Below are 12,603 nucleotides of genomic sequence, written 5' to 3'. Positions count from 1 at the left end.
TCACAATAGGAAGAGGGGACAGAAGAAGGGGGTTAGGGGAATACAGAAGAGGCCGCAAATAATTTTTCAAAAATGGGTAAGATTTTGGTGTTAAAATAGACATAGAAACACACATGGGGGGATGTTGAAAGGGGCTGACATTTCAAGTTCAGCATATGCAGAGACAGAGAGAAGTTAATACATGTTTCAGAATAACAAAAAGAAGATGGTAGATAGATTTTATAACCTGGCTTCTGTATATTTCTTACACTAAGTCTTGCTAAGCTTTGCTATGTTTATCTTTTGTTCCATTTCTTGTGTAATCTATTTAGATTGCATTTCACTGTTCTTCTCCACCTCTGTTTTACATATGTCTTCTACATTCATCTATAGACTCCTTGGAGACAAGGTCACATTTTATTCATCTTTCTATCCCAGCACCTAATACAATTATTGGCACAATGCTGGCATTCTATAAATACCTGTTGGATCCATTAATTCATCTATTCATTAACAAGTTATTGAATATTTTCTTCTTGTCATTGATCGGTGCTTGATTCACAATAGTGAACAAAAAATAACGGTAATCTAACAAAGAAAACAACAGATGAATCTGGGAAAATAATTTGAGAACAACTAATGAAAAGTCAGACGTTCCTTAAAGAGGTTTAATTAATTCCATAAAGAATTAGGGGTGGAGGAGTGATACAGGGGATTGAAACCAGCTTCTTCACACTGAGCTACATACCCAGTTCTTTTGAGACAAGGTCTCACTAAGTAGCCCTGGCTGAGTTCAAACTTGCCATCTTTCTGCCACAGCTTCCCAGAGTGCTGAGATCACAGGTGTGCGTCACCATGCCCAGCTTTGTTCGGAAATCAAAGCTACAGACAGAATGAGATAGGAGAGTAGGGCTTGGCAAAAGCTGGCTGGGGAAAAGGGCTTGCCCTGTTGACTATAAGATCCCAGACCTGCATAGAATGGTTGAAAGCCGTGCTTGTGGACTTCTTGCAAGAACTCCAGCAGGGTTTTAATAGGATGGCCTAGACATGACTGATGTCCCAGTACCACCTTTCAGGATCCAGATGTAGAAGTTTTCCTGGGTTTCCTCTAGATTTGGACAACATAAAAGGAGGTAAGCCATTAAGAGCTTGTTAGCATCACTTTCCATGATAACACACACTGTTTCCCACATGAAGCATTACTTTTATCTTTCCTCTTACCCTTTTTCTATTTATTCCATCCAAGCTTGCTCTGTAGAGCCAGTTTCTCTCCCACTCTTCACTTTTACTTTCTTGAATAAACTTTGTCATTGCTTTTTGCTTGTTTCCTTCAATTCTTTGTTTGAGACAAAAATCTAGAATGCACTCTGGAAGGAGAGGTAAGCAACTCCAAACCTGGTAGTGTTTAGTTGGCAAGCCACTTTTTAGAAATAAGCTACCTGATAACAAGAAGAGATACTGTATTTCTGATATAGAAAGATATATTAGGTAGACCTTTAAAGAGGGCCGAGAGTGGCAGAAAAATAATAGAAACTATGATGAACAGATAGGCTGCTTTCAAAAAGACCAGAGGATGTAGTTTTGAAAATAATATAATCACTGAAATTAAAATGAATGGGTCTAAACAGATCCCATAGGGGAGTGGATATAATCACTGCCTTTTCTATTACTTAAGCTATGTTTAGTTGTCTTTCTTTCCAAGTTTGTAAGATAGGTTATTCATGATGAACCACAGTTCAAACTCTTTGGTACTAGAAATAAAATACTCAAAATGTGTGCTACTTTTCAATTCAGTTTAAAAATATGAATTTTGCTTCAAACCCCAAAATTCTTGCAACAAAATGCATCATCCCTTCGTTATTTCTGCAAGTCCTTTAATCTTTTCATATGTTCTAAGTTTCAAGGACCACTCCCTGAAAGAGTTATTTTAGCACTCTAAAATTACAAAAGTACATCCAAAGAGAGAGGGGTGCCTCTGAGTACCCCCGGACAGCAGAAGACCAAATACTTCTCCTAGGTCTTGTTTTGTAGCCTTTATCTGTGTCCCTGCTGGTGATGCTATGTCCCAAATAGTGACTAAAATCCCAGGAACCCAATAGATTTCTCCATGGATAATTGCTGCCTGGCAATATTGACACTTTTAAAAGAATTTGCTCTACAGTGATGAGACAAGACCAGAGCTCTATTTCTACTACATCTGCTCTACAGTTTAGTTTCCAGCCCTCATCTCTCCAATTTAGCACTTGCTTTGTGCTCTGGTGTTCTTTATTAACCTGTTGTGATCTCAGGAAGAAGAGTCTTGAGTCAACCATTAGTGATTTCCTCAAGTCCTTCGGTACTATATTTTACAGAAATTCCTAATGTTTCTGGCAGGCACCAAGACCAAAAGTGATAAAGAGCTCTACTTTTACAAGCAATTTTAATAAATAATTGTAATGGGAGTACTTAGATGTGTATATTCTTTTAACACTCCAAAGTCCTTATCCAACAAGGTGTATCTGCATACATCCATTTGACTTCAGAATATCACTTAGATAATTATCTATTAAAATGGCTGCCAAAGCTGTCTAAACACTTATTATTTTTATCCCAAAGAACAGTTCATAAAATTTGAAAATTCCACATTAACATTTGTTGGGAAATTAAAATTTTTTATTCAGGTGAAGGAAAGGAGCAAAACTGAAAGTAAACGTTAAGACTCAATGAAGCCAAAACAAGAGAAAAGCTGTGGAGTGTAGGGCATACAAGAATCAAGGTAGGCAAAATATCTGCTCAATTAATGTTGATTTACTAAATGTGGCAGTTTTCACAGGATGAAGAAGGTGGCTTATCAGAGAAAATGAATTCTTAAGCAAAACCCCATAAAATGTATTTTACTTTTTTTTTTGAGAAAGTCTCGCTTTATAGTTCAGGCTGGCCTCCAATTCAGGGGGATCCTCCTACCTCAGCCGCCCAAGTGCTAGGATTACAGGTGTGCGCCCACCACAGTGTGCTTGTATTTTACCCTCTTTGAGAGACAATTTCAAAACACAGGCCAGTTCTTGGTATATTAAGACTGATTCAGATTACTGCAAAACAAGGGCAGGGCCAAGAAGGCAAACTTAAAAATATATATGCCCACTACTATGGTCGAAGTATGTGCCCTCAAAATTCAGAGTTTGAAATTCTAGCCCTCAAAGTAACGTCTTTTTAGGAGCTGACCGTGAGATAAGTTAACCTTTATGAAGGAGGTGGAAAGGGCCTCTGCCCTCTCCACCAATGAGGACACAGCTAGACGGTGCCGGCTCCAAACCAGAAAGCTGCCCTTACCAGACAAATTCTACTAACACCTTGTTCTTGGATGCCTGACGTCACAACTGTGGGAAATATTCCTATTTTTCATAAGCTATTTAGTCTACAGTAATTTGTTATGGCAGCTCAAAAGGATCAAGACACCTAAAATTGTACAATGGCCTCATGATTTTCTGTATCTCACCTAAAGTCACACCCTTCCTAACTCATAAGGATCAATGTGCTTCAAAGGTGGGCAAAAATTTTTTTTTAAGGAAAGAAGAATACCCACTAATAACAGACTCAGTTCTTAGTAATATTGGATTCTGTACACTAAGCATATTATGTATTTAAGAACACTTGCTCTGGAGTTAGACTGGGAACAAGGTTTTCCTCCTTTTCCTGTGACTCAGTTTATTCACCTGTAACATAAGAACAATATCAGAGACAATATCAGAAAATCCTTAATGAGGATTTTCAAAAGTCCTTGGCTCACAGCTGTACACACAGAATTCAATAAATATCAGGTGGGGTGGTGAGCTTACTGAAAAAAATTCTGAAATGTTAGGTCTTCTATTGCTTCTATACGGTCTGTCTGGGTAAAATGAACAACTGGTTTGTCTAGCACTTACTCCCCGCTCTACACAAGCTTTCCTAGGGGCTGAGACCAGCTCTAGGCGTCCAAATATTGTCATCCCTTCTGCAGATGAGAAGGGTCGCTGGTCAGAAGCCAGCGAGAAGGCACCTTAGATCCCCAAAAGCCCAGCACTTTCCTAGCTCAACAAAGCACAGCCTGCACTTTCCAAGAATCTGAGCAGTCCGAGAAGATACGCGGGGTTCTGAAGCAGAACGAAACACTCAAACGAAGCCACTCGATCAGACGCAAGGAGATTTCAACTGTGAGCGCGGGAGAGCTCGGCTAGGCGCTCAAGAGGGTGGAGCCCGGCAGAACAGAAGAAGCCTGCGGCGGGGCGGGGCGGGGCCGGAGGGGTGCGGCGAAGTGTGAGGCCCCGAGGCAGAGGTGTGGGGCTGCCCAGAGAATGCCGGACACTGATGTCAAAGTGTACTACTTTTTCCTTTAGTCTCCACGCTCATGTCGTTGTTGTCTCAGATCTGATACTGTAGAAATTGTCTTTCTTATCTCCTTGTCACTTTGAGCCTTCGAGTGGAGAGAAAAGATGAAACCTACAATCAGGCAACTCCTAGACACCAACACAGGAAATAAATTGCGGAGATGGGGTCCTTGGCTCGCGCCGAAATTCAAAGGAATAAATAGTTCCGGCGCGGGTGTAGGGACTGGGGCTGGTGTGTTCGCTATGGTGAAGTTGGACTCTTAGTTCCCTAAGCTGGGTAAGGTTGGCTTCGTCTCCGCCTCTGTGACGGAGAGAAGCTTTTGGGGCGCCCCAGGCACCTGGCTACCTGCGCAGCGCTGAGGCGGCCGCATACGGGCGGCGGCTTAGGCCCGGCCCGGTTCATCAGCGGGCGATGGGGAGGACGGGAGGCGGGCGAGTAGCTAGGAGGGGCCTCAGCGTTCATTAAGGATAAAAATTAGTACTTCCTCAGTGTTGGAGTGAGGCGAGGCGGTGTAAAGAGAAATGCACTGGAGGCTAATGAACAGTCTTAGCACAAGCAGTGGTTGGAGAGTATGAGATTCATCTCGTCTCCTTGATAGTAGGACAGTTATTCTGGGATACAACAAAAAACAGAACGTAGACATCCTACAGGAACTTATAATGGCTTGGATAGACAAATGCTGTTCAGTATCAACGTTAAGTTCCATGGATGGAAAAGAAAAGGTCAAGTGAGGGAATGGGTGGTCAGAAAGGACCGCTTGTATAAGGAGGTCAGGAAGAATCTGATCCAGTAAAGTGAGATTTGTGCAAAGATGTTAGTGCAGTAACGGAGTGAGGGGCCATGCCTGTATTACTCAGAAGAGCACTGTGGGCAAACAGGGAGATAAATACAGTGATCAGTAAGTAGTCTTGGCTACGGTAGCTAGACTATGATAAAAGTGGAAGACAAGCCTGCAGAAGTTGGTGCAAGAGATGACTTTCAAGTTGAATGGTTGAACTTCTACCTAGTGGTTAGCTTTTGTATGTTTTAAGTAGGAGGAAGATACTTTACATTGGGGAACGTAGTTTGGCAAGTGGCTATTTCTCTTGCCCTGTCATTCCTGTCTTAGTGTCAAACACTATGATTGTAGGTTTACATTTTATTTCGTACAGACCTAGTTTGTGGTTTGTTTAATTTCTAGCAGAGATTTACTGGCCCAACATAGTATTGAAAAATGCATATTAAGTCAATCATTCTTGAGGGATTCAAGTCTTACGCTCAGAGGACTGAAGTCAATGGTTTTGACCCCCTCTTCAATGCTATCACTGGTTTAAATGGTAGTGGAAAATCCAACATACTGGACTCCATCTGCTTTTTGCTGGGCATCTCCAACCTGTCTCAGGTAAAGTGTAAACTTTCTGCTTTGTGTGAATTTAAGTTTGGGAAGGGAATCCTGACCAAACGATGGAGAATATTGCTGATATTTTCTTCATTTACATTTTTGTATTTTTATGGGAATTATTTTATACCTCCATTCCTCCCTTTAAAGAACTATTTATTACCCCACTTGTTAGATGAAAAAATGGAAACTTAAGAGTTGTTTCCTAAGATCTATCCTATTAAGATGTTTGGAAGTATAACCCCCAGACTTTAGGGATTGTGGTTTTAAGACAGTCTCATTTCACAGTGAGTACTCTTCTTTTTGTTCCCCATCCCTGGGTAACTGTGCCTTTTTAGGACATACTAATGGGTTGGATGGGCAAATTCATAGGCACTGTCTCTCCTTAAATCTTGCAACTTAACTTTTGTAAGAAATGAATAGGAAACAATTTGAAGTTAAAAGGGTTTGTAGAGAAAGGCACTCATTGCAGGTTTTCCTTTTGTCCTTGCTGTCTTTGCCAGTGGATGTGACTGTTCTTGTCTACTCAGTGATTACTACATGGATGGGTTTTCCACATCAGGAAGCCCAGTTTTGATGCTCCTTTGTACAGTGTGGGCTTTTATAGTTGATAAACTTACTTCATTTTAGGTTCGGGCTTCTAATCTACAAGATTTAGTTTACAAAAACGGGCAGGCTGGAATTACCAAAGCGTCTGTGTCAATCACCTTTGATAATTCTGACAAAAAGCAAAGCCCTTTGGGATTTGAAGTTCATGATGAAATCACAGTGACAAGGCAGGTGAGTGACTATTAAGTTGTATACCCTAAGAACTTTAATGGCTGATGTGTTATTTGGCAGTATGGCTTTGCACAAAATATCAGAGACAAAGTTTAGGAGCAAAATTGGTACATTACATACTGACTAGAGTCCTTAAAAATATCGTACATAATCATGCACCACAGAATGATGTTTCAGTCAGTGATAAAGAGCATATGTGACATTGGTCTCACATGTTGATATCATTTAATGATGTCATAGCTGTCTGGATTTGTGTAAGTAGACTTATGGTTGCACAGTGATGAATCGCTTGATCTCATGAACATGTCCCATGGTTAATTGATTTCTGGGTGTTTTAAAGTTTTGATGATGGAAATTCCAACATTTACTAAGAATTGAATGAAATCTATGAGGTGTTCCATCCAGTATAAGCACTCAACCGTGCTTGAATCTCGAAGCATATTTATGTAATCTTCTCTGGCTGTGCTTGAACATCTCAGTTATCTGAGACTATCATCTGAGAGAAACCATTCCATTTTGGGAAAAATATTAAGGTTAGGGGCCTTATGCATGATTATATAACTAGTTAGCAAAAGTGCCTAAGTTAGAAACTAGTTTGTCCTGACTCAAATTAGTAATCGTTTTGACCACAGCATACTTCTTCCACTGCCCAGGATTAGTTTGTTTGGTTAATTTGACTGTCCAAATAAATTCAAGGTAGCGTATTTTGTAATTTATCATTTTAGCATGAAATATGCATGTACATTTATATATTAAAAAATAATTCCTTTCTAGGTGGTTATTGGTGGCAGAAATAAATATTTAATCAATGGAGTAAATGCAAACAACACCAGAGTACAGGATCTCTTCTGTTCTGTTGGCCTGAATGTAAACAACCCTCATTTTCTCATCATGCAGGTATTTTGGTTGAAGTCTCTCTGTGTCCTTTATAATGGTTTTAATATCTTTTAAGTTACCACAACAGGATGACTTTCTAGATTTTCTATTTTTTATTTATATTTATTTGACTTTTATTTTCAATTTTAAAATTTTTATATATTGTTATGCTGTGTCTGGACAACTTTGAAGAAATACTGAGTGCCTTAGCTACTTTTCTCTTGGTGCTGAGACAAAATATCTGACACCCAAAGTTAAAAGTGGAAAGGTTTATTTAACTCACAGTTTATAGAGGCTTCAGTCCATAATCAGCTGGCTCCAAGGCAGGGTGGCATGGCAGAGGTGCACTGCAGAAGAGAAACAGTTCATGGTGGGCAGAATATAGCAAAGCAAGCAAGAGACCTTAGCAGCATCTTTCTGCCCCTTTTATATTTGTGCTACTGGGATTTGGGCAGATGCCAAACCAATCAGTGGACTGATTTAGTAATCACCCACCCTTAATCCTGGCATTACACCATGAATCAGTCACATACATGCTCTAGATCCAGCCACCTGAAAAAGCCCCACGTACGACTGCCTGAGGCTTCACCTAAACACAAGCCATAATAAATATAAAAAAATTGTCAGAATAAATTCATTTAAAGTATTGAGTTAATACATTTTAAGATTCTAAGCATAAAAATTTGAATAATTTTCTTTTTTAGAGACTTAGGCAAATGAAAGGTAAAGACTGATATTATCTTGAATTTATTATTTCACTTGATTCACCTAGCCATTCTTTGAGAGAGTCACAGCAAGGTCAATGACAGGATGCTGCTAGGACGGTGTGTTTGTCCGTTCTGTGTTGGTATAACAGAAACCAAACTTGCTAATTTATAAACAGTAGAGATTGCTTGGCTCATGGTTCTGGAGGTTTAGAGGTCCAAGGTAAGCATCTGATGAGGGCTATGTCACCCTGTGGTGTGGTGGAAGGTGAAAGGGGCTGTAGAACAGAAGAAGTAAGCGGGTCCAAATTGTTTTTATAAGAGGCCCACTTAATCACTAACTCACCCCTAACATCATAAATCCCTTCATGAGAGCAGAGCCCTCATGACTTAATCATCTCTTATTAGGCTCTACCTCCCATCACTTGCATTGGGCATTAATAAGTTTCCAAGAAGTGAACTTTAGGGAACATATTCAAATTATAGCAGTAAAAATACATCCCAGTTTTGGAAGCTGGAGATTTCTTCAAATGAATCTATATCCTAACTAATTTAATTCTCTGAGATTTGAGTGTGCAGGTTTTTGTTTTGTTTGTTAAAGTAGTGAATAAATTGAAAGATTTTTTTGGCATTGAAATAAAATATTTTATTTGAGGTCTAGAAATTTGTCATCTGCTTGTAAGTTATCTCAAAGGTATATAAAAAATTTGAGAGATGTCCACTAATTATGCTAAAATATGTATACATACTTGTTTTAGAATTACATACTTCGGTATTTCTAATATTAACTGTCATAGAAACATAGTCTGAGTTAACTTTGTTTCATTTAGTAAGTTATTTATATCATTTAATAATTTAAGTAATTGATAATCTGACAACTGAGAAAATGAATAACTAAGTTCCAAAATTCTAAAACTGTAAAGTACCTTTGGTCATAAGTTTAACAGAAATAACATCTTTTCATGTATATAGGAAAAAAACCTTCCCGAAGATTAGTGTATTGATGTATAGCAGCTTAATAGATTACATTGAATGTCTTCAGATCACAGTTTCTATAATTTGCTATCATTATAGTAAGTTTGCCATTTTATTTTTAGGGTCGAATTACAAAAGTACTGAATATGAAACCTCCAGAGGTAAGAATACAGTATATGAGTAATAAATATATTAATTGTTGATTTTATTTAAATATGCAATTAAAAAATCATTTCTTGGATTAAAATTCTTGGAAACATTATTTTAATGTTTACTAAAGAAGGTAGGTTAATATTTAGCACTGTGCCTAGTATCAAAACAGATTTTGACTATATAAAGCAACCCTGCTTAACTGCCATTTATGTCTGCATTAATTCCTACAAAAAAATGTGACTGGCAAAAATTTGTGTAAAATTCGTTTATTTCATGGAATAGATTACGAATGGACTTAGTTTCTTTTGGAACTACCTTGAAAAGAGTTGGAATGAAAGAATTAATATTTTTATATGAATAGGGCTCTTTATGTATTTTTCTGTTGAGAGCAGCTAATAGGACTGATGATTGATAAAACTAGTTGTTTGAATATAGGTCATGCTTATTTTCCTTAAATAATATCTGAAGGGGAATCTGCTAATTTGAAACCTAACAAATATATAGACATCATAGTGTATCCTCAGAAAGAAATAATCTTTTTGATCTAGGGATTAATGGTGAATAGAAGCATCTGAAAAAAGAGTGGTAGCAAAATTGACCATTTTATGCAATTACAATTAATATTTTCATTTTTAAGAGGGCTTTTCACATTTACTGTTTTCTTTCATTTCTAATGGTGCCAAGAGACATCAGTACTCTGAATGGAGAAACTGAGGTGCAAAGGAAATTAAGTTCCTTGCCCAAGTTCTTAACATATGTGCCATAGTTGGGAAACTAATGTATGGGATGCTTCAGCCTTGTTGCCCCAAATGCAAGTCTGACTTGAGTGGATTTTATTTGTTTCTCTTTTATGGATTGTCAAGGAGGGTATTATTTTGGTAAGATGCTTAGTGAGGTCAGTCTGTAAATGATATAACTAATGTAAATTCCAGTGAAGCATGTTTTGTTAGAAATATGGCATTAATGCCCTTGTCATTCTAGATCTTATCTATGATAGAAGAAGCAGCTGGAACAAGGATGTATGAATATAAAAAAATAGCTGCGCAGAAAACTATAGAGAAAAAGGAGGCCAAGCTGAAAGAAATTAAGACGGTAATTAAACTCGTATCAAATACTTTTGAAGAAGAATGCAGTTTTGCTTTTGGAGTTTCTGCTGTAAGGAGAGAAAAAATTTTTTTTTCATTTAGTTTTCCATATTCTTCTATACTACTTATCTTTCTTGTTTTGTTTTTTTTCTTCTAGTGGTGATTGAACCCCAGGGTCTTATATATCTGAGGCACATGCTCTGCCACTGAGCTATATCCCAACCATTTTCATTTATTTATGTATTTTTATTTTGAGACAAAATCTTGCTAAATCAACCAGGCTGGTCTTGAACTCATGATTCTCCTGCCTTAGCCTTCCAAGTAGCTGGTGTTACACCTGGCTTTTTAAAAATTTTTAAAATGGTTTAAAAGTTTTTAACATAATGAAAATATTGATTTTTCCTTTATTTCCAGATACTTGAAGAAGAGATTACTCCAACCATTCAGAAATTAAAAGAGGTATGCGTACTTCTTATGTGAGGACAGCCAGTTAGAATGTCTCTCAAAATTGGTGATATATCCAAAATCATGCATATAGAGATGATATGTATACCATTTCTTGGGGATTTTTCTCTGGGATGAAACAGGGAATTAAAGTTGGTACTCCATATCTCAGCTTTAGGTGTGTAGAAATGTATTTTCTGCCTATTAGGTCATGATTTTGGAGAATGATCTTTATAATCTCGGGAAATGATATGTTAGATTTTAATTTTTAATCCTTTATTGAAGAGAACCAAATCTGGCTTTCCTGGATAATTAGAATGGAGTGGAACAACATTTCTTAAAGCTATTGCACTCTTAGTAACCTTCATTGTAGAGTAGATTACTTCTACAGTAATGGTAACTATCACTGTCATTGCCCTCAAGGCATTTTATGTGAAAGGAATTGAAATAAAATTAGGTTTTCTCTGTAATATTTGTAGTCTTATATCATAGAACCTGTCAATGTTTCAGTGAAAAAATGTATTTGTAGAGAACTTTTTATGGATACCCTTATAAGAATTTGTTAAATGCCCGTTAAATTTGGCACTGTTTAAGGGTGTCTTCTGAATCAGTAGTTTAGATAATACTGGAAAAACTGAACAGTTGTGATCTTGAAGGTACCCCCTTTATTTGTATGATTAACTAGAAACATTAGCTCAGACATGTAAACTTTGGTTTCAGACCTGATTCTGCCTCATTCTTTCTAAATCAGGTACAGACATTCCTCGTTTAACAACCAATTAAGATCCTGTAACTAGGTTGTTAAATGGATTAGTCATTCGAGAAATTGTATATAGTATGTACAGTACAATATGTGAACAAAGAAATGGTCAAAGAAACTCCTACTTGATGACTTTGCTGTTATTGCATGTAATGCAATAATATTGCTGTTATTACTGTAATGTATAACAACAAAACTATAGTACTGTATAGTGCAGTCAGCAAAAATTAGAGTACTGTGCAAACAAGGTATACTGTACTAAAATAACACATTGAGGCTTTATAAACAAGATGTATAGAGCTGTACAAAAAATGGATCATAGGTCTGAACAGTCATTAAACTTGTAGGTTGTTAAGGAATATCTGTAATATGGATAGGTCATTTAACTACTGAATTTATTTCTTCACCTGAAAATTAGGTATTTTACTTGATAGTTTAGTCTGGTTCAGGAGATCCTTATGTGAATCAAGTTTATCATGTGTGAGTGAATGCTTTTGGTATACTTGAAAGAATGCTAGATGGGCATCATGGTAGTACTACTACGGTACTATTACCAGTTTATGGGCCTTGTGTTAATCCCAACTTCCTATTATATATTAGAAAAATTAGTCACATAGGATTAATTAGAGCTGGAATACCATCTAAAAAGCCAGATTTCTGATGTTATTTAAAATTTCCCAAAATTAAAAATGCCATGATCATTTAAGTCAAAATCTATTAGCTGTAATGGGAAATCTGATATGTGTTGCTATAGTTTGATTCTTTCCACGTTTGTTTAAAACTATGAATTGTGATTTATTCTTTCTTACGATTTATATTGCAGGAAAGATCTTCCTATTTGGAGTACCAAAAAGTAATAAGAGAAATAGAACATTTGAGTCGTTTATATATTGCTTACCAATTTTTGCTGGCTGAAGATACTAAAGAGCGCTCAGCTGAGGAGTTAAAAGAAATGCAGGATAAAATTATAAAGCTTCAAGAAAAATTGTCTGAGAATGATAAAAAAATAAAGGCTCTTAATCATGAAATAGAAGAATTGGAAAAACGAAAAGATAAGGTCAGAACATATTAAGTAAGAACAGATAATATACTCAATAATTGGGCTTTGTTTTCTGTATTGTTAAT

The 12,603-nt window shown here is 37.0% G+C and overlaps 1 protein-coding gene across 2 annotated transcripts in view; it reads left to right on the top strand.

Moving 5' to 3' along the window:
* The first annotated feature begins 4,478 nt into the window (after positions 1-4,478).
* Smc2 (structural maintenance of chromosomes 2) overlaps positions 4,479-12,603 on the top strand; it is a 51,913-nt gene continuing 43,788 nt past the window's right edge. For both annotated transcript variants that reach the window (XM_004848196.4, XM_087183603.1), the window contains exons 1-8: positions 4,479-4,599; positions 5,504-5,704; positions 6,332-6,481; positions 7,256-7,378; positions 9,159-9,197; positions 10,171-10,281; positions 10,689-10,733; positions 12,302-12,535. In XM_004848196.4, coding sequence (XP_004848253.2) covers positions 5,537-5,704; positions 6,332-6,481; positions 7,256-7,378; positions 9,159-9,197; positions 10,171-10,281; positions 10,689-10,733; positions 12,302-12,535 — 870 coding nt within the window. In that variant the 5' untranslated portion in view covers positions 4,479-4,599; positions 5,504-5,536. The remainder of the gene's footprint in view (positions 4,600-5,503; positions 5,705-6,331; positions 6,482-7,255; positions 7,379-9,158; positions 9,198-10,170; positions 10,282-10,688; positions 10,734-12,301; positions 12,536-12,603) is intronic.

Source organism: Heterocephalus glaber, unplaced genomic scaffold (assembly GCF_053883595.1).
Source record: "Heterocephalus glaber isolate CG9 unplaced genomic scaffold, H.glaber_assembly_v1.0 deba00001481, whole genome shotgun sequence".
NCBI classification, from domain to species: Eukaryota; Metazoa; Chordata; class Mammalia; order Rodentia; family Bathyergidae; genus Heterocephalus; species Heterocephalus glaber.
The sequence above is the reverse complement of the archived record's forward strand: the minus strand, read 5'-3'. Positions and strand labels throughout refer to the sequence as shown.